The sequence below is a fragment of the Cinclus cinclus genome, chromosome 2, assembly GCF_963662255.1.
Source record: "Cinclus cinclus chromosome 2, bCinCin1.1, whole genome shotgun sequence".
Lineage (NCBI taxonomy): Eukaryota > Metazoa > Chordata > Aves > Passeriformes > Cinclidae > Cinclus > Cinclus cinclus.
This window is the reverse complement of record NC_085047.1, coordinates 91,961,630-91,983,444: the sequence shown is the minus strand read 5'-3', so window position 1 is coordinate 91,983,444 and position 21,815 is coordinate 91,961,630. Positions and strand designations below refer to the sequence as shown.

At 42.8% G+C, this 21,815-nt stretch overlaps 1 protein-coding gene across 1 annotated transcript; it reads right to left on the bottom strand.

Annotated features, from left to right (window-relative positions):
• Positions 1 to 937: 937 nt before the first annotated feature.
• ADPRHL1 (ADP-ribosylhydrolase like 1) lies at positions 938 to 21,492 on the bottom strand. The gene is made up of 7 exons (XM_062487964.1): positions 21,279 to 21,492; positions 17,304 to 17,468; positions 12,218 to 12,343; positions 9,516 to 9,656; positions 6,494 to 6,621; positions 2,882 to 3,014; positions 938 to 1,814 (listed from the first exon to the last, which is right to left on the bottom strand). The coding sequence occupies exons 1-7, from the start codon at positions 21,490 to 21,492 to the stop codon at positions 1,657 to 1,659; spliced, it is 1,065 nt and encodes a 354-aa protein (XP_062343948.1). The 3' UTR covers positions 938 to 1,656.
• Positions 21,493 to 21,815: the final 323 nt, after the last annotated feature.

The following is a 21,815-nucleotide window of genomic DNA, read 5'->3' as shown; positions in this document are numbered from 1 at the left end:
ATTCCAGCAATGGCTTACATGGAAAAAGGCGTAGGAAAGTACTCATGTATTTTTAGCTATCTTTTTAAAACACAGTTCAGCAGCTGGAGAAAGACAGGAGAAACCAACACCACGTAGGCAATCACACACAGTGGAAATTAGAAAGTATTACGTAGACCTCACTTTCTGAACTTCTAAGGTAAAATATTAGGTTAAATGTGGGAAAAAATTCTGAGCTCACTTCTGCATTCTTTCACTGAGGATTCCGTGTTTGTGCCTGTGCTGCTCTTGGGAGCATTAGGATCTCCTTCATCAAGGCCTACTGTTTGCTCTGTTTCTGGTATGCAACTTCTAACCCAATTGTAGTTTGCTGGTTTTCTTGAAAAATGAGAAAATAAAAGAAAAAGGAAAATTGAAAAGAAGGAAAAAAGGGGAAGGCAAGGGGAAAGGAAAAGAAAAAAAGAATAAAAAAAGGACAAGAAAAAAAATTTAAAAGAAAAAAGCCAAAAGAAGAAAGAGAAAAAAGAAAAAAGGGAAAAAGAAAAAAAAAAGAAAAACAGAAAGAAGAAAAAGAAAAAAGGGAAAAGGAAAAAAGAAAAAAAAAAAAAGAAAAATGGAAAAAAATACACCAAGAAACATTGAAGAATAACTTGGAGTGGAGAGATGAGATTAAGCCAGGCAAGGAAAGGTGAAAAAGAGCAAAAGGTAATAAAGGGAACGGGGGGAAAAAAAGGAAAAAAGGTAAAGCACTTGTAACTTTTCTTCTTGGGGTTTTCATGGTGCTCTGACTTGTGAAATGTATCACAGCCTAACTGTTGACCTATTACAACTGCTTGAAGACCTCAGCCAAAAATTCTGATACTGATACAGCAACATATAATCTGTTCAATCTAAAAATAAAGACTGATACTTAGAAAATAGTGCAAGATTAATTTATTTACAAATATTTCAGCCAGTTATATTTTAGAGAAACTTTTGTTCTGAAGACTGAAGAAGAATAAAAACATAATTCGGAAATTTTAGACACACTGATCAGAAATTTTAGACACACTGATGCTTTGCTTGTTCCTTGGAGGTATTTTTAGTGTTGGCTTTTCCTTTTCTGGAAGCTTCTAATGTAACAATACCTTACACCACAGTGCTGATACGGGGATCAGTGATTCATTAAAAGCTAATCCATGAGACATTAGGTTTACAAGTGTCACAGACACATTAGATTTGAGAACAAGGAGGCACACAGTGGTGAAAGGATTGTCAAATATACAGAGAATATCCCTGTGAGTGGGTACTACCATTAGTTTTGCAAGAAAGCATTAGTTCTGAAAATTAATTTCATATGTGTAATTACTGGAAACAGCTGTTTAGGAAGTGGCATTATAGCAAGTTAGACTGAAATCAGTCAAAAGACATTTTATTTCTTTTTTGCCATTTGAGGTTTAAGCAGCACTCCTTATATTTAGAAATCCCTACATCAGTAAAAAACCCACAAATATCACATATATCTAATCAGTCTAATAATTCTAATCAGTCTAATAACTCAGCTATCTTCACTTGCACGCGATGTACATAGAGCTCTTCAGACTAACTCAGGACTACTTCCTTCACTGTGAAATGCCAGTCAGATATCTACAGGGTTTGATATAGTCTTTATAGAAAGAGAAAATGGCAGAAACTGCTTTACTTTTCCTCCATGGATAGTCGGTAAAGATTCTCGCCCAAGAACTCGAGTCTCTCCCTTTGTTCCAGGTCCTGGTACAAGCCCTTGGGCACCTTGCTCAGGCCGTAAACCAGGCCGAACAGGCAGCCGGCGATGGACCCGGTAGCCGCGCTCTCCCCTGCAGGTTTAAGCACAATTGCAGTGATCTCTTAGTGTCACCTTCACACACACAACTGAAATCTGCACTGCATGGAGGAGGGAGCATTCCACACCGGTGGAGCGCAATGGGAGCATGCTGGGCCGGTCCTAAAGGCTAAGGATGCCTAAGTAAGGGAAAGATGCAAGGCAAACACATGGATGCCACTGTGCTGTGCACTCCTGGGCTGGGAGCTCACTTGGTTTTGGGAAAATCTACCCCAGCACAGCAGCTCTTGCAGGCAGCTAGCCATAACTAAGAACAAAGGACAGATTAATAGTTGCAGGGGTGTCTACTGTACAGCAAAGGTCCTGGACTGGAGAGTATCCCTTCCCTCCTCACAGCACTGCACAGCACAGTGCAGGCTGTAAAACACCAAGCCTTGCTGAGGAGCACTGATGCCCTGTGCAGGCAGTGCCTGTGTGTTTGTGCCTGCCAGGGTCTGCAGTGGGGGACTGTGAGCTCTCAGCACTGTGCTGGGGCAGGTGAGATACCCAGAGCCCCTTCAAAGAGCCCACACTGCATAGAGAGTGAGGGGATGAGTCAGGGCTGGGGTCCTACCCCCAGCTATGCTGGCTCTCCCAAAAGCCCAGCTAGATGTGTCTGCTAATAAGAAAGTTCTATCTCATAAAGCTGTAGAAGTACTTAATTGTGTGCCTCCAAGTGCTGGATTTTATTTGGCTGGCACTTGTCTGGGTGCTGTATTATTGTTCTCCCCAACTTGGTTTCATTACATGCAGCTAAAAGGTTGTTTTGCCAAAGGTGTTTGTGTTGTGTCAGGATCTGTCGGCCCTTTAGAAAGCCATGCTGGATCTACTCCTCATGCACCTCTGGTGGAACCATGAGATGTGGATGAAGCAACATTTGAAAAGTGCTGTAACTGGCTTGTGTGGCAGCTGCTGCCAGAAGAACGGGGTTTAGAGGCTAAAACCAGAGGTGAGAATGTTACAGACAGCGTGGCAGATTGGCCAACAGAGGCAGCTGGCAGCCAGGAGGGCTCCGTGCTGGCCTGCCGAGGGAGCAGGGCGGGAGGCACAGGGGACCCTCACCTCCGTGGAACATGGAGCGGTTGCAGAGCTCTGTCCAGTCCCCACCACAGCCCATCAGGGCATCGTAGGCGATCATGGGGGCGTCGTGGCCTCGTCGTCCCCCGCGGCCTTCGGAGCTCCAGCGCCGGTACGTCTGTGGGAGACACAGCGCTGGCAGGGCAGGGCACTGGGCCTGCAGACCTGGGCATCGGCCACGCCAGGCTGGCCTCTCCCCTGCCCACTGGGAATAGCCCCTGGGGCTGGGAAAGGGCAGCAGGGGCCGTGCTGTGGCTCCTCTGGTGCTGCGTGGATGAACCACAGCGGCAGCTCCAGCAGTCCCGGTGATGCCTGAGCTGCTGCTATAAACCTGCAGTCCACCTTACTGCACTGAGTGCTTGGCAGGCCAAGAGGTTGGTGTAAGCAAGCCAGAAATGCCAAAAAAGTAACTCAAGACAGATTTCAAGTTCACATCCTAGAAATTCCTTATCATATAAAAAATTAAGGTTGGTAAGGACGCACTTCATCAGTCCCCTTCCTGCGTCTGGGAATATTCTCAACTCCCCTTCCCACACATTTGCAAATGTTTCAATTAGACAAGTTTTCATTGGGGTGAAAATGTTCTGATCCAGTAATTTCTTTAGGGCCTTAGTTTCAGACTGTGTAATTCAAGCCCCTTTCTCTGTCTTTTTCTTGCCAAGCCTTTTCCCTCCTCTTCTAAAAGCACTTGTTGAACAAAAGGAAAAATAATTTGCAAGTGTAAGAAACAGTTCTTCCCCAGGACAAGAAGGAAGAAGAAAGAGCTCCAAGCCCACAGTGAGGTTTGCAAAGAAAAGTTGGATTTTCTCTAGAGCAAGTACCTCCAGCCCCAAATACCCAAATTACCTCAACACTAATAAATTTATAGTTAAAAAATACCTTCCTATTAAGAAATGGCCAGGTTTACTTCCTCAGGTTTAACTTACATCATGGCAAGTTGAATGTCGCTGGCTCTTGGCTTCTGCAACATGTATGAAGGGTTTGCATTTCTCTCTATTCACTTTCACCTGAGCTATTTCATACATGGTTGATGATTATCTACACATACATCAAACATGGCAGAGTCAGACTACAGCTTCACTCTATGCTTTTTTCTTTTTCTTCATTTTGTACAGTTTAGAGAGATTGTTTATGCCTTTATACTGTCCTCTGCCCATGCAAATTTCCAGCCCTTTTGCTGCAGTTTGGATGCTGGTGGAGCAGCACAGACACACATGCAATGCCACCAAAGGCAGGAGGGCTCAGCATGGAGGGGCTATTCTGGTGTGCAGCCAGGCTGCTCAAGTGTCACTCCGGTTATTTCTCCTCATCCCTGATGCTCTGCACATGTCTAATGTCATCTTGCTTTGCTGAAACAGCTTTACACTGGGGATAGCCGTCCTAGGGCTCAACCTGACAGGACTTAGCTGCCCCAAGGCAGCACTTCCCAACTTCCTTCCTTCTCCTTTCAGCTCCAGTGTCTTTGTGCAGCCCTGTGCTGTGCTGTGGCACCAGCCCAGCTTCCCTTGGGTAGGCCAGAAAGGATCTAGGACTTAGATGGGGTGTCAGCGTGCACTGCCAAGCCCAGGAGGTAATTCACATGTCCCCTCCTTGCTGTCAACCCCTGCCACCAGTAATTACAGCTGCCTCTGACTTCCCCACCGTTCAAGAGCTGACTCACTGCTGGCTAGCATTCCCTTTCCATTCTTTGTTTTCCCCTCCTTTCTGGGTTCTTTCACTCTGCTGGCTTAAGCAACTCCATCTTAAGAAAAGAGGGTCCTTGTAGTCTAATTTTCCTGGACAATTTTGACTTTGTTTCTCCCTCATTCTGTAGCACATTGTGACAATCACAGGAAAGCAAGTCACATCAGTGTTTTGTTTGCAGAATCAAGGCTGATCTCACATGATCCTAACAGTGTCTGCCCATTCACCATGTATCTAACATCTTCCAAACACACATCACTGAAAAATTATATATACCAGCGTATAAAGAATGTGGCCTTTGCTGCTAAGCATTTCAAAGTGTGATTTCTTTTTGGGAGCGAAATTGCCTTTGAAACATGCTTGGATCAATTCAAGCCACATTTGAGGGCTTCACTTTCATATACAGCTGACACTGTGCCTGCAGAAAGGTGCACCTGGCCAAGCAGGAGCATGCACATGGTGACATGTGGCAAGAGATGTGCCAGATACTGGTGCTTTGTTAACAGCATGTGGAAAGGCAGCTGGCTATACTCCCAAACACAAAGGAACATCTAGTCTGGAGGGAAGGCAAAAGGAAGGCACTCCTGGTAAAAAGACAGGCAGAATGGTCACCTTCTCCTCATCTATGCTGTCCATAGATATTAGCACACTAATGAAGCATCTCAACTTCTGCCAGATTATGATCTCTGCCTGGTGGAGGAGTTTGAGAGTCAAGCACCATCTCTCCTTTCTTGTTCATCAAAATAAATAGCCCAGTAGGCTAAAATAGTTGGGCTAAGGTAATGAAGGTAAATTTTGCTTCTGCATTAGGAAGTCACACAGTTCTCTCTTGAAATGATAATGGGAAATTACCGTTTGGTTTAATCTCTCCTTTTTTGCTTTGCTGAGACTCTAGTAGTACTGGAAGGAGTATGAAACTAATAGCAAATTCATGGCACTGAATTAGTAAAATAAACCTGGAAGGGAATCTATTCTTTACATTTAGAGTGAGCAATTTCTTGATATCCACAGTCAATCAGACTTCCATAGGCACCCTTCACTGCACAGATAATCACCTGAAAATACACAAAGTGACTTCTCAGCATAGAACTGTGCTTAAATAATCTGGGGGAAAAAAGATTGATTTATGGCAAAAGGTGACAAGAACCACATACTCATTGCTTAGCTGCTAAGTGGAGAGCTTTGGGGAGTGCCAGCCCATATCAGATAGCTGTAAACAGCAGGGAAGAAGACACATTATTTCTCCCGAGTTAAGAAGATATAACTAGCAAAGAAAAGATCATGTCCATTATGAAATAGTATCTCATGGAATGTGGTGAAACACCATCTCTCAAGACACTCAAAACTAGCTTGGCACAGCCCAAGTTGGCAGTGAATCAATCACTTGGGATGTCTGTCTTCTGCCTGAAGGACCAAAAAATCATAGACTGGTTTGGATTAGAAGAGACCTTTAAAGACCACTGAATTCTAATCCCCTGCCACGGGCCAGGACACCCTCCACTAAACATGACTAAATCCAGCTTCTAATTCCTGGGGGTACTTTTGTGGGATTCTGGCCACAGCTCCATTAGGCTTTAATGAGAGCTCCAGGCAGAGCTTTTGGCTGTTCCGCCCTCAGACAACCATGGCCCTTGTTTTGTACCTGCTCTGGGTACCAAACCGTTAAGCCTGACTCTCTGTACTGTTTTCTCCCATTGCAACAAACCCAGGACTGGTAGTAACTGCTTTACAAAAAAAAAAAATTAACAACCTGAGTCGAGGATGGGAGTAATTTTTACTTTCTTGAAATTTCAGGGAAAAAAAAATTCCTGACTACTCTGGCAGTGGAATAAGTTGAAAAATAGTGGTGTGTCTCTTTGAAAACACCCCTGCTGGTTCAGAGCCAACCCAAGAACTTTTGGAAGTTGCAATTACCTTTTCTCTCTCTTCTGCATCATAGTTGGCTGGAAAGACAGGTTGATTCTGATTTTCCTCATTGATTTCTCTCTCCTCCAGATAAAACTGCCACTTGGCTTCAAAGTAAAACCAGTGCTCTTGATATTCTGAAGGCAAAAGAAATTAATGATGTAGTATTTCATTTTTGAGAACATTTTCAGTTCTACTTTAATGTATTTTAAGGATAATGACAGTATTGACTGACATGAAACCCCAGGTATTTTACCGTAAGATACTGCATATATACTAAGTATGTATGGAGTGGGACATCTAATTGAAAATAGAGGATGAAGAAAATTAAGAATATACTTTGAGAATTTTGTGCTATTTTAATGTCATTTAAGATACATCAAGACAAAATTTTACAACAATTTACTGAAGTGCACTCCAAGGAAAAGATAAGAGTAAACAAAAATAAAATAATCAATTATTTGTCCGTTTTTATCCCTTTCCTATGGTTAAAAAATACCTAAAAATTCTTCCACACCTTAAATAAAATTTCCCACCTACCTCAGCTATCAATTTTTAATTGCATAAATTCTCCAGTATTTCTGTTCTATTTTCATTGCATTTATTGTGTGATCATTCAGGAAAACAGATAAGAAAGTCCAAAATTCCCATTTGTATATATTACAATACATATCAGATGTAGCAAAGGCATAAACAACATGCACATCTGCTAACTGTACCCATAGAAATAAGCTTTTTAAAATAACCAAATGTCTTTCTTCTTTTTTTTCTGTCACTTTGAGAAGGGATCTCTAATCATGCTTAATGTTTCCCAAGTAAATAAACTTAGTAAATTTAGTTTATATTCAAGACAATGCTCTGGTGCACCCTTTTCATAAAGGCTTGAAAAGGCACCTAAGTCAGTCACACTGGACTGTTAAGCACATGCACAGGCAGCTGGTGCCTGCAGAACTGAGGCCTGAGGGAAACCCTGCCTGGCAAGATGAGGGGGTTAAGGAGTTAGGGAACAGTGAGGTGGCCCAGATGGCTAAGTATGCCAAGGCAAATGAGCAATCTGGCATAGGACTATGGGTGTAAAATAAAATTTAACATTCCCACTTTTCCCCTGTCTCTCTCCTGCTTGTCTGCTCAGGGGTGTGTGCTGCAAGTGGCTGAGAAGCATACACACAACCAAACCATTCACCTGAAGGATGTAATCCAGTTTTGCTTCTTTTCCTAAAATGCCTCAGTGGTGACTCTCTTTGGCAATTAAGATCTTTAAGTAGGGCCTTTTTTGTAAAAACCCCAAGCTGCTTTGTAGGACCTGATACTTTCACAAAGTTGTCAGCTGCCAGTGCCCAAGCCCCAGCCAGTGATGAGCATTCAACCACATGCCCCAGACACCTGGAAGTGTCCAGCTACCCTTTTTTTCTGAGTCTATGACCCACTTTGGCCTCATTTCAAAGAAATCATTCACCAGAACCCTAAAAAGGGGAGGTGTTTACAAAAACAGAGTGAAAGAGCATTTACAGCCACAACCATAAATGCTCCAAAAATGAATGCTTTCTATGTAGCATTTTAACAAACAAGGTGCTTATTCCATAGTTTCAGAAATAGAGGGATCAAGCTGCTGAAGGAGATTTTTGCTGGGTGGACCTGTAGCATGGTCAGAATCCCATGCCACTAACCCTAGCAAGGCTCTGCACCATCCCTCGAGCCCAGCCGAGGTGATGGTCACATTCCGGTCCATGGAACTATCTGTAATCCAGTAATTGTAACTGGATATCAGAGAGCAGTGTAGAGTGGAACTCTCTGTGACATGGATAACAAACTCGCTGTTTGTTATCCAGGGGGGATAATATAGCTAAAATAGGATTTTCTAAAACTGGAGGACTCTGTTTGGCAGGATTTCTTTGCAGTGCATCTCAGCAGCCAAGGAGCTTAACTTTAATGCAGGGCACTTTTCCCCCTACCAAAATAGGATGAAGCTCAACAATACCGGCAGTGGCTGGAGGGCATGCCTCAGGAGCCCAGCACACATACCTCCACACCGAGGGGTCCTGCTCGGGTGGAGTGACAGGGACCTGCTGCAGAGCCACTCAGGACGCTCAATCACATTAATCCTGCACCTGCTCCTCATGGGTCTCTGCTAAAAAAAATCCTGGTGTGCAATGAGGCACAGATGAAAACACAGGGTCTTTCAGAGAGCCTTCCTGGGGCTCCTTTCAGATTTTAAAGCAGCAGCTTTTCTTCAGGGGTAAGTTTTAATTTCTGAGTGCTCTTGAGTAAATATTTCTACTGAATTTAGTCTTTCTCAACAGTTACCCCTTAATCTCTTTCCTTGAAGTTTCAATATGATGATACTCATCTGTCCATGGCATGTCTCAACATTGCAAAAATCACTTGCTAGCAAGAGGGGACTAAAGTACTTAGTCCCAAAGACCATGTGCATAGCCATAATAAAGTAGTAGTATCAAGTTCAGTAGTTGGGTGACACTCAGTTGTTTAAACAAGGATACAATATGTTGTATCTTTACTATTTGTTCAGAAAAGCAACAAGTCAAATCTGAATTGTAGTCAAAAGCTAGCTCTTGGCCAGGAGGTATCTGCAGGTGAAACTTTCCTGGCAGGATGAGGAGTGTCAGTTGTTTTTCTTCTGGGAGATGCTGAACTGCACTAATTGATGGAAGGCAGCTGAATAATTAACCTCAGCAGTCAGTTTGCCTAATAACCTGCTAAATATAATTTCCTTCCTCCCCCTTCCCAGCAATCTTTGAAGATTCCCTAAAAATAAAACTGTGCAGTAGGGCACAGTCACTGCTATTTTGCTTTGTACTTTTTCCACCAATTCACCAGGCAACTAACTGGTAGTAGAAGAAGGTGGCACCGCCTGTGAGACATTTACTTCTCTGAGCACAGAGAGCAGAAGGACAACCTTTGGAGGAAGGAGGGGGGGGGAAAGCAGCAAGATGTAAAGACTAGGGAACAACATTTCTTCAGTGCCTTTCCAGCTAAGCTTTAAGAAAACAAACTCTTGATCCAGACTCAGTACCTGCCATGTGACGAATGGTCTTCTTACAGTATTCTTCAGCCATTGGCACAACCTTCATCATCTCTCTTCCCCACTGTGCAAGGGGTTTCCCTTGTATTGCGTATGCCACAAAGAGGGCTGTGCAAAGGGACCCTAGAAAACCTGGAATTCACAAATAACAAGGATTACCAGTGCGCATCTGTGCTGGTACCATCCTTTTTGTCCTTGTTTCTTCTCATAAAATCACCAGTGGAATGCCTCATGACTGTCAGGTAGATTAACAAATGTACACAAACCATCTCTGCCTGTTTGCAGCCTGACTTGTGGCACGTCAAGATTATTGGCTAATGACTGCTGCCCATTGGTTTACGACTTATCTTACAGAGGAGGGAGCTTCTGTTCTAGTGGTGTAATGTGATAGAAATTGAGGTAGGGGTCAAAAATAAACACCATCTACCAATGGGATACTGAAAATCTTCTAATTGAAGTCATATGAAATAATTGACTTGTACAAAGTGATTCAATTACAAGCTATATTAGCTTGTTTACAGCATCATCCAGCCCAAGAGTGGTGGTTGCTAGATCTAACACTATTTCTGGTTCATTTGACTCTAAGGGAACAGACCCATGTCCCCTTAGGTGAGAGAAGAAATTGTTCAAGAAAGACATGCTGGTCTTCTATTTGTAACTCTGGTTACAAATATTTCATCATTGTAAATATTACAAATATTATAACTGTTCATGGGCACTCAACACTACCATGACACCAGAAACAGTCAGCTCATTTCTTATATTTGCTTCTGCCCTTGGTATTCTGTCAAGGACAACAAAATCAACCTGGTGCAGTGTGCAGAAGAAGCTTAAGAAAAGCAGTCAGTCATTTAATTAAATCCCATGTGAGCAAAGTATTGACGCAGGTGCTTCTCTCAGTGCATGAGTCCAAAAACATTCACTCATGCATAGAGTTAATCACAAATTTTGTGTGTTTTGCTAAAGGTAAAACAAAATTATTTTAGGAGGTGACAAGTCCAGATGAGGTGATCACTAATTCCCTCTGCCACAAGACCTGCAATACTGGTTCAGGCCCAAGGCACATCCAGCTAGGGTCCCATATATGTTTTCATAAATAATAACAGCCCGTGTAGACCCAGCCCAAAGGGTCTCACTCAGATGCACGGCATCTATAGCAAATGCCAAAGATCCTTGATGGTCACATTTGCTGTGAAGGTGGCAGCAGAGGGTTTAGAGTGTGAATCAAAGGACTAGCAGGGGGAAGTGGGACAACTCAGTCAGAGGGTGGCAGGTGGCAGGGTGTGCCCTGAAGGTTTTCTGGGGGCTGTCAGCCTGCTCCTGCCCACTCCCCAGGCTGCCCATGCCCTTTGCTGTTACCCTGCTGCCCCTGCTCACAGCAGCCCTCACACAGACTGCTGCTCCTTGCTGGGGAGGAAAGCGCACACAGCCAAGGTGCCTGCCTCCACAACACAGAGTGAAGCCCTACATGGTTTGGCTTCTCCATTCCCTAGACCAGCTAGGCTAGTTTTAGGGGCCTAAATTTAATTCATTAATTGATTGATTTTGACAAGACAGCCTCTTTGCCTGGTCTCCTTTGAACCCAGGCATACCTGTGGACTTTACAGCTGCCTTAGCAGCAAGGTCTGAGGCTTCACTGTGCATAACATGGGGAAGTATTTCCTTTGTCTGCTTGTTTCAGTGCCAGCTGACACACTGGTTGGGTCTTCTGAGTCTGAGTTATGAGGATCACAACTGGCATTTCCCTGACACATTTCAGGATGGCAGTGGGGTGCATGTGGTCCATGCATCCCTCTCCTTCCTGCCTCCCTGCTGTGGCACTTGTTTCTTTTCCCAGATGAAAACTCTTTCTGGATGTAACTTCTCATTGTATGGATGGTGTATGACAAGTGGGATCCTCCTTGCTGCCATTTTCTGGGTCTCATAAGCTCTTCCTGACACGATGACACAGACTACAAGCATTCTTACGGCTGCTAATGCACCATGGACTTTACAGACAAGCCTAATTTTCTGTTTTGTTTTGAAGCCTTTTCTTCTAATTTTATGGCATCCTGATGGCTTTTCTGACTGCTTCATACCACTGAGTGTGTTGAACATGTCACCATTTATTATGGTTTTATTAATTGCTCTTTAAAACAGACAGAATGAATACAAGTTTACATAGCATAAAATTATCAAAATGACAGACCTGAATATTAAAACCAACATTAAATCTGCTTATTTAGGTTTTGTTTAGAAAATGTTTCAAATTGTATCCTAAAATATGTGGAGTTAGGTCTTTTTGGCTTACTACCTTTGCCTACAGTGATTGGATATAACAAAACCTGCCAAGAGAAAAATGTTGTTATCCCCTGAACCATATATTTGCATGGTAAGAGTGAGTCATCTAGATACACACGAATCCTAAAATTTGATCAGGGCAACTAACATGAATATGCTTTGAACAAAGCAGGTTGTGTTTAGATATTGGGATTTTAGAAGAGAAAACAACTATGCCTGAGGATACTGTCTGCATAATAATCAAGCAAATACATAAGCCTATATAAATAACATACACATGTATGTGTGAACCAAGCAAGGTTCAGACTGAGGACTTGGAGCCTCCATAGCAGAAGTGGTTTAACCAGGGGAGCCATGTTAGTTCCTGCAGAAGAACAAAGCTGCCTTAGGGGATGCCAGAGTGCAGGCATTACCTGTGGGGTGGTTATGAGTCATTCGTCCACATTCAATGCTCACTTCAATAAGTGTTTCCAGCCTTTCTGGCTTCCAGTATCGCATCCCTAAACACATGGCTTTTGTGGAAGCTCCAAATCCAGAACCTAAAATAAAAGGATAACACCAAGCATTTAAAAGGAGACTGATCTCACAGAAATATGTTGATAAAATATGAGACAAGCACACTTCACAGTCATATGTAGGAAGATAATTCCTCATGGAATGGTAAATTACCGAGCAAAATGAGTTACAAGTTTTGAAAGTTTCTTGCAAGGAATTTTGCTCCTACATAATCATTCTGGTTTTACAGGTATATTATATTCCAATATAATCAAATGCTGTGAAGTGGGTTCAGAAAGCTGTGAACTCTCTTGTTCACAGGACTTGTTTGATCCAAACCCTCATCCCATCTTCACTCATTCTTGGCTGACACTGCTGTTTCGCTTGTTCTGGGTGCCCACACCAGAAACAGTACTTTGAGAAACAGATACATTTCCGAACACCCTTATTTTATAGCTATAAGCACGCAGTTAAAACACTTTATATGAGCTTCACAGTTCAGTTTTAATGCATGTTTCATCCTGGAGAGCCTAACCAGTTTCTGCTATGTACAAAAATAACGTGTCCAAAAGAAACTAAAGACTACAGAGCCAACTCCTACAAAGTTAGGCAATGTCAGAACTGAAGGTTCCCATGCAACCTGAAATTAGTGCTTGTTGTGCTCCAGCCTACACTTACCAAACTTAGTCTTGGGAACCTCCACCTCCACGTAGCACAGAATTTATTTATTGAATAGATAATTCAGAATTAATAGCTAATTCATATTTTTTTTTAATCCATAGCACTGAGTGTGTGATCCTAGGTGCTCAACTTTTAAACACATAATTGAATGGAGTTAAACGTACTAATGAGTTTCTCTGCAGTACTTATCACAGTAATTTTAGGATCCCAGAAAAGTTTTAATGAGCTTATCTTCACCAGGCACCAGTAAGGTGATTATCTCCTCTTTGCAGCTGGTGAGCCAATGCCCAAAAAAGCATTAACTCATTGCAGGCGACCAGGCTGAGATGGATAGGCTTCGATTTTTCAAAGTACTTGGCATTTTTCAGCGCTGTCTTTGTTCAATCACACTTCCCAGTGACCTTGGGAATAGCTGAGAGCAATCAGCATTTCTCTTCTTGGTTCCTGGGAGATAAGGGGCATATTTATGCTACCTAATTTTAGCCTATGTGAACCTGCATTAGGAGCCCAATCTCCTCATCTTTCCCAGACAGGCAGCATGGAGAAAGGCAGTATGTCCATTAGTGTGTATGATGGCATAGTAGGAGCAACTCAGGGTTCAGAGTGAATTGAAGCAGCTGATTTCAAGAAGCCAGGGTCAGAGCTTTCAGTCAATTATCTGGAGAAGGGCCCTCAGCTGCTCCACTGGGCTTTGTCTGGTGTGAGAGAAAAGCACCAGGGGCTCTTTTGGAACATCTCTTGCCACTAGGTCTCATCCCAAGTGGCTCCAGTTCCAATGTCCTAAGATTATGAGTGTGATACAAGAGAGGTAGTGAGGTTGGCAGTGACATCTACTTCAAGCCAAACTGAAGCCTGAGCCAAACTAACATAAACCACCTGCTGGTGTTTCCTGGTGCAGCATCTGAATTTCCCTCTTAGGAAAAGAGCTCTTCTTCCCCTCTGAGAGCAGCTATCCAGGAGCAGATAAAACTGTGCCTATCCCACAGATGACATAGAAACCACAAGGAAGAGTCAGGAAGGAAATCCAGTCTTCCAGGGCACCAGTCAACTGTGAGAAAATATCTTCTCCTGATTGCAAGATCAAACTTTTCATTAAACCATCTGCTGCCATAGATAGCAGATGAGAATCTTCACTGTGCAAACCTGGTTTCTCCAAAGGACACAGGCCATGCTGGTTATCCAAGAGGGAAGGCTCTTGCACTACACAAAGCTGCTAATTAAATAACATCTCTCACTATATCCAAAGTGGAAGATGTACTACAGCAATCTGACTGCTGGCCTGGAGGTAGCTTGGCTTTCCCACTTCATTGCATTCCTAAAGTCTGGGAAGTTCCATTAAAACCTTCTGCAAAATTAGACAAGTGGACTTGGTAACAAAAAATTCCATCACATAGAGTAACATTAAACCCAGACAGAGCTTCAGGGAGCTAACTCTCATGTATTACATCTACCATTTGAGCTAAGGACATAAAGGACAGCAAGACTAGTCTAAGCAACAGGGGTGACACATGTGACAACCTCCATGACCAGACCAAAGGTCAAGCCAGCTCATCATGTCTGATAATGAAGAGGTTACTCAATAAAGAATAAAAGAGAAGTACAATGACATTATCCCTTTGTACTAACTAAGCTGCTGATAATTTGTCTCCCTGATCCAGGAGGCAGCTGACTATTCATCTTCCTGCTTAAAAACCCTTGAAGGCTTTCCCCTGGGTGAATTTGCCCAGCTCATTTTTGAACTCATATGAACTGTAGCATCTGCATATTGTTGTGCAGCTTATGTAGGTGTTGTGTCAAGAAGTCTTTTTTCTTGTTTTCTTGCTTTGAACACATGACCTACTAGTTTCATTTGAAGTCCCTAGTTGCTGTCCTGGAGGAGACAGTGAATTTTTGTTGTACCTATCCATGTTTCCCAGTTATTTTCCTTTTCATTTATGCACTATATTATTCTTTTTTAGTGTGTCATACCTCAGTGTGATTTTCTTCACTCTACACCTGTAGAATTACAAAGATTAGCATAATTGCTGCTAAGCCCTGAAGAGGATGTACCTTTTGTGACTACAGATCATTCTGCATGACAACTTTATCTTCTGTGCATCTGCAGTTAACCTTCTCTTCAACTTCCCTTCAAATTTCTGCATTTTTCCTCATGATCCTCTGGCAATACCACCAGCAAAAAGTTCTCAAGTGCTACTAGGAAGCCCAGAGGTTGCTTCCACAGATGCAAATAAATGCCTGCTTGGATGCAACAGTCTTGGGCTGAAATAAACATACAGGTAAATACAGGTAGAGCCCAGCTATCTGACCCACCATTTGACTGGCCTTTTGCAGTGGCTCCAAAAGCAAATGTCTGGCTCAGGTGGTACTACCTTACTCAGATTTTGGTTCCAGTTCTACAACATCATTGGTTCTCTTCTGAACAATTTGAAGTTCTGGCAGTGGGTCAAACAATGTCTCAGAAACAGCAGACTCATCTTCATTAAAACTTTAAACAAATACTTACAGACGAAGAGAGGCAAACACTCAATGGAGAGAATTTAGAATTTAGACAATATTGGGCAGGTTTTCTGGTGGTCACATAACCCAGGCATGTCTGCAATGAGTCTGGCAATGAGCATGACATGAGGTGGCAGAGACACATAGGGCAGTTTGACTTAGGGATTCAGTGTGCTGACTAAACCCATAAGAATCTGAGCAGAGAAGCATCTATAAGCAATGCAAAATTACCTAAGATAAGTCCATGAAGGCTGGCACATGAATCATTAATTATCTTGCTGGAAACAAGATAAGATAGAATGCCCATCCAGCAAATCAGCAAACCTTTTGGTTCCAGCCCATCCAAAATATAATCTGACTGCTAGGCATTCAATCCCAGGCATTGAATCCCAGGCCTGTGGCATGTTTTTGCCTCAAGAAGAATTTTGTGCAAATACAATTAAAAGTTAATCATGTCCACAGCAGTGTTGGGTCCCATAGAAGTCAGAACATCTCCAGGTTGCTAGTTCTTCTGCTCTCAGGGTGAAATAAAGGCTTTCTGAAATGTTTTGGATGCTTATTTGTCAGACTAGATGGAGAAGGTGGATTTTAGCTGCCAGATCTCAAGGTAGGAATTAATTTTAGATTCTTCTAGCCCATAGTATTCCCAAAGCAGATAGTCCATCATGGAAAGCTGGGAGGAGGAAGGCTGAAAGAAGAGAGGTAGTTCCAACACCATGGTGGACCAGGGAACAGCCATACTCAACTGCTTGTCGAACAATGTTAAGAGCTACCTGGGGTCAACAGCAGCTCCCACTATTATTTTTGCCAAATTTTATCCACTGTCAGTCACAAAACACATGACAACTCAGATCTGGCTGGTTGATATCAGGGTGGGAAGAATACGCCCTTTTCACTCCCAGCAGCTGTTGTGAGGAGCAGAGGACAAGTGAGAGATGCTTTCTTTGTCAGAGAAAACTGGCTGCAGAGACCCAGAAATAACTATGGCATTGTGCCACCGGGTCTTTGCCATGGTGTTGCATCAATATGCAGTTCTTTTAGGCAGTGTGTTCTGCAGTGGCTGAGCATCACACAGACACAGGCACCATCAGTGTGAGCCGACACTGTTTTGCAACTGTCTGGGTCTCCCTCCTCTGATAATGGAGTGACTCTACAGGCTTTCAGATTAATTGCACTGTGTGTGTTTGTGTGTGCACATAGCTGTGTGCGTGTTATTTTACTTGATGTGGAAATGTTTTTCATTGAAGTAAATGATTTTTAATTAATTTCATTTTTTCACAGATGTAAATGATCACAAAGAGAAAGAAAGAGAGGGTCAGGCATAGGTAAATTAGGCTAGGAATGTTAGAGATTACCAACAAAACAATCATAGTTGTTAGCAGGGCATCCAAATGGAGAAAAGTCTGTTTTCCCTCTAGTGAACATGTTAGTACTTAGAGCAATTTACAGGTTTGGTATTTTGTTTCAGATCTGGTGTCACTGAAAAGAACCAAGCCTACAAACATTTAAAGGAAAAATGGCAGAAAATATTTCTTAAAATAACCATTAAACTCAAGGACAAAAATCTGGACCCTGAGGCACAGAGCCAAGGACAAAGTCTCTTTAAATAGATGTTAAAGAGGGAGGGGTTTGCTTACAAGAGGACACAGTGCCCTACATGAGGAATTCTTGGCAGGTCTCTTGTCATCCTGAGGCGAACATGGAAACGTTTCAGGGGTAGTGGCCTTTGATGTCAGGGGGGAAAAGGAAACAATTTCCATATAGCCACAGACATCGAGAGCATGCATTATTCTAGCCAGGGCCTCTGAAAGGAAAGCAGTACCGTACCCTTTTCATTGAAGGGCGTGTGCCAGGCGAGAAGGTGGTTGTCTGGTTTTAACTCCCTGCAGCCTTCGATGGTGGCAGGGTCCGGCCGCCTGCCCGAGAGCTTGTCAACAGCATCCACGTAGCGCTTCACCAGCTCCCGGTACAGGTCTTCTAAACACCAGTAATCTGCTCAGAGGACGGAAGAGAAGGATGTTGTGCGAAGGCAGAAGAGAAAAAAAGCACAGAAAACAGCTCACTGTTCATTTGAGAAATATTCCTGTTTCCGCTTCCAATATACCAACTCATGTTTCTTGTGCCACTGTCACATTTTTACGCAACACAACACTGGGCTGGAGGGAGAATGGTCTTGTCTCTCAGTTCTCATCTTTCCCTCCTTTTATTTCCATGTTTAATTCCTTCACTGGAATGATGAAGCATCCTGTTAATCAACAGTAGCTGCTGAGGGCCTTTATCTAAGCTCTGTAGTGTGAAGTCATTACAGAGATGATAACTGTCAGGTGACATAGGGTCTGGGTAAAGCCAACTGTGCCTGGCTCAGCCCCTGCCTTTAATAATGAGAATCCAATTTAAAAATTAAAGCCTTTTTTTTCTTTTTTTTTTAAATTATCACATTACAGAATCACTTCAAGAGGGATGTATAGCTAGATACAAAAGCAAGTTCACAACTTCCTTATTTAAATCTGTATGTTAATTGTATTTTGTCTAAAATTTGTAGGTCTTTCATGCAGGGATCCAAATATCTTATAATATTGTGAACAGTGAGGTTTTAAAACAAATACTATGAAAATCAGTAAGAGTAGGAAATCCCTACTGCCTGAAGACAGTTTCCAGCACATAAATTTCTCTCAGTAATAAGTTCACTAACGATATCTGTTTATAGATTATTTTTCCTACAGTCTTGTCTAAGGAGGAACCTTTCCCCTGTTAAACATAGACTGATTCTTCAATATTGCTGCTTCTCTTGGCTGGTGTAGTCTGTCGTTGGTCTTGAAGAGTGCTACCCTTGACTCATGTCAAGGAAAACCTTCCACTGGCATCTATTACAGCTGTGTAATCAGTGCAAATGGAGGGCAAAGGCATTTATCCATTTATGTATTTTCTACATCTTTGGAGAAAACCCATTTAATACTTGGTTAGTTGCACAGGTTGAATGACACAGCATTGGAAGTTCTTCTTAAAATATCTTCATTTTGTCAGAGATGGTGAATTCTGGAAATCCACAACTTAAGAGAAAGCTTGGAGTCCCTGAAGCAAGAGACATTCTGAAGTACCAGTTATAGAGGCAGGTATAAAAGAAGATGAAGGGAAGAATAAAGATTCCTCTTCTTTCACATAAAATAATACCTACTAGTTACACTGGCCATCCCACGTGTAATCCTAAAGAAACAAGACACTTTCAAGCTGCCAGCTCTTTCCAGATTTAGGAGGCAGGTGTCACAGTTTATCCAGATGGGAGCCAGGAGCAGGTTTTACTGCCTGGCAGCTCCTGCAGAAACCTTGTCCTCAGAGCACAGAGTTGTTGTGGTCCAGCACCTCCAGGCTGTTCAAACCCACCATGGTTCCCACGCCTGGAGCCAGATTGCTGTCTCAGCCATCAACAGGACAGGTTCTTTCTTTAGAAATGAACTCCTATTTTTTTTAGCCCATGTGTAAGCAGAAGAGGAAAACGGCAATGCTTTTGTCATTACAGAGATAGTTTCCCTGGGTTTGATGACGCTGTCCATGTTCCTCCCCTTACAGGACAGATTCCTCCTGGAAAGCAGATATTTTGTCTATCCTTCATTGTCAGATCAGCTTTCAATCAGGGCACATGGTGGGTTTGGGGAGCACCAGCTCAGTCTACAGCAGTGCCCACAGCACCGGTCGCTTGTGGCCATGGCCCTCCTGGGATGTTCTCTGTGCAGCTGCCAAAGCGCTGCCCAAAATCCCCTTCCCAGGTGACAACTGCCTTTGTCTTTGACACAAGCCTGCACCTCAGCTTGGCTGCTGCCTCAGCCCCAGGCTGGGAACTCCCCCGAGGGCAGTGCCCCGGCAATGACAACAGGACTTCATGGCTTTAAACCACGGGCATGTTTGTCCCAGCCTACAAGTATCCTGCAACTGCCCGCAGGTGAGTGTCCAGGGAATGCTGTGGCCAGCAGCCAGGCAGGCAGGCAAACAGGATGTGCAGGGAGCAGGGCAGTGAACGACAGAGATATTTTTATTGCTTAATTCCCCTCTTTTCTTTTTTCTGGCCAGTAACATTCCAGTCACCCAATATATTCTTTAAAATCTGTTTCCACATTTCCACAGCAGTAAGGGCAGGTCTCCAGGGCTGGTGGCAGACGTTTTCAGCCTCACAGACATTCACCTTCCTTAGCATCACTCTGTTGATGTGGGTGATTTGGCACCTAGGCTGAGCAATGAGCAAGCCATAGGGTTTTTTTGCACTCCCCATGTCAGGAGAAGACACAGCTGTGGGCAGGAGCAGTTCTTGTTTCCCTTGTGGGAAGCCGGGAGAAGGACTTGTTTTATCCCACTCACCAATGTTGCTGTGAAATGAAGATTTTTTACTAAAATTCCTTACTCCATCTTGCTGTTTCTTCTCCAGCCCATGAAAACACCTTTTTAAATGCTTGTCTGATGAGGGCAAAGAAATGAGAGTGTAGGATAAACACAGTCAATGGAAACAGTAGCTTAAACTTTCTTCTTTAGAGCAATTTACAGGCTATATCTAAGAAAATAATTATTATTTTGCTGTTGGTCTAAGTGACTTGATTACCCAGAAGTTAGTATTTTAGTGAGCTCAATAAGCAAGAAACATATGATACGTATTTAATCATAGCCTATATTCAGAAATATGCTAGTCATCTTTTTTCTTGATAGGCTGACATCTTGCCCTTATCTTTAGTGTATTAGCTACCCCTTAAACCATTGGTTAGCTAATAGCCAAGTATGAAGTGTCCTACACACTCTTCAACTGATCTCTACCTACTAAATTTAGAGCAGACTGGAAGCAGGCAGATAAAGGAGTGGAATACTAGCACAAAGGAACTCTCATTGATGTGAAGGATACTTAGCTACATTGGGAGCTTCTGCTACTGGTAGTTATGCAGTGTCATGAGTTTTAAGTAAAATCAGGAATACTTTTACAGAGATTTTTTAAAAATTTGAATCATTCTGAAGAGGCAAAACACTGTAGAGAGGTCACTGTCTTCTGGTGTACTTTCTATGATCTTGCCAGTCTCAAAAAGCTCTCGTTTGATGGGTAAGGTGTCGATACAAACACTTTTCATCTTACAAAGACTACCCACACCTTAAGAAAAAGTAAATGCTCTCTCCCAAACCATTGTGATTTTAGAAGACATCTTAATAATAACTCCCACTATTCTAACAGATTTCTTTATAAATACATCATATTAGGATACTTTTTGGACTAAAGACATGGACCTTGCTTATAAAACAAATAGGTTTTTGCAGATGCAACCCTTTGGGGCAGCAAAGAGGAGACAGCACTAGTGCTTTTAGCCTGAAATAAGTACTAAGGTAACTCTACTCCAGCCTGGAGTTCTGGACACAAACATGTAAAAAATGCACTCAGAAGAGTTCTTATCTGTTACAGAAGACTCTCTAGTGGCTATATTATTCCCTGATGTACTCCAGCATACAGATAATCTACTTGGCAATTATTATGTTATGTTATGCTAGACATGTGGTATTTTATTCTTTAAGCTTTAACCAACTGTATATCTCTAAGGAAAATATAGGAAGAGCCCCACCACACTCCAGAAATCAAGACCCCCCCCCAGTTTGTAAGATGGTCATAGGATCATACTCATGGGACAGCTAAACTAATGCACATGATCATTCACATAAGCAGCATTTCTGACACACTTTCTCATGATCTCCCCAACAATCAGGCTCATTCTAAGAAATGCAGGAGTTTGACAGGTCTGCTCCTCTGCAGACTGTGTTTGTTATTCCCGCTGTACCTACCTGTGATGACAGCCTCAGCTGTAGCCATGTGCATGAGCGTGTTGTCACTTACTGGCCACTTGTCGGGAGAGAGCACCAGGTTCTCAAGCCCTCCAATTTCCTTCAGCTCCTGCTGGATTTTTGCACCTAAGGCATTGTTTTCACGGGAGAAATTGCGATAACCAAGAGCATCCCCTACCCCAGCCAGAACAAGCGCAGCCTTAAATTTGTCCATCCCCAAGACACTTTCCACTTTCCTTTTGCCTGAGACAGACACTGAATCTTGATCTTCCTTTGTTCCTTTGCCTTCGACTCAGCTACCCCGACACTTTATATCAGCCATTGTGTCACACCAAGAGCTCTCTCTATAAGGCAAGGACTTCCTTTTCTGGCTCTGCAGATGCCATCTCTTGTCTGGGACACGACAGAGAGGAAATATTTCATAACACAGGGATTTTGCAGAGGCTTTGTTCAATGAAACTGTAAGAGCAGACCTGCAAAAGCCTTGTTTCTGCAACCCAGCTTAAAGCAAGTCAGGAGATCCTTAGCCCTACCCAG

Coding starts and splice junctions, on each gene's coding strand:
- ADPRHL1 (XM_062487964.1), bottom strand. CDS start 21,492: ATGGACAAATTTAAGGCTGCGCTTGTTCTGGCTGGGGTAGGGGATGCT. Junction 17,469..21,278: donor AGCTGAGGCTGTCATCACAG/GTAGGTACAGCG, acceptor TCCTCTGAGCAG/ATTACTGGTGTTTAGAAGAC. Junction 1,815..2,881: donor CCGCTCCATGTTCCACGGAG/GTGAGGGTCCCC, acceptor TTAAACCTGCAG/GGGAGAGCGCGGCTACCGGG.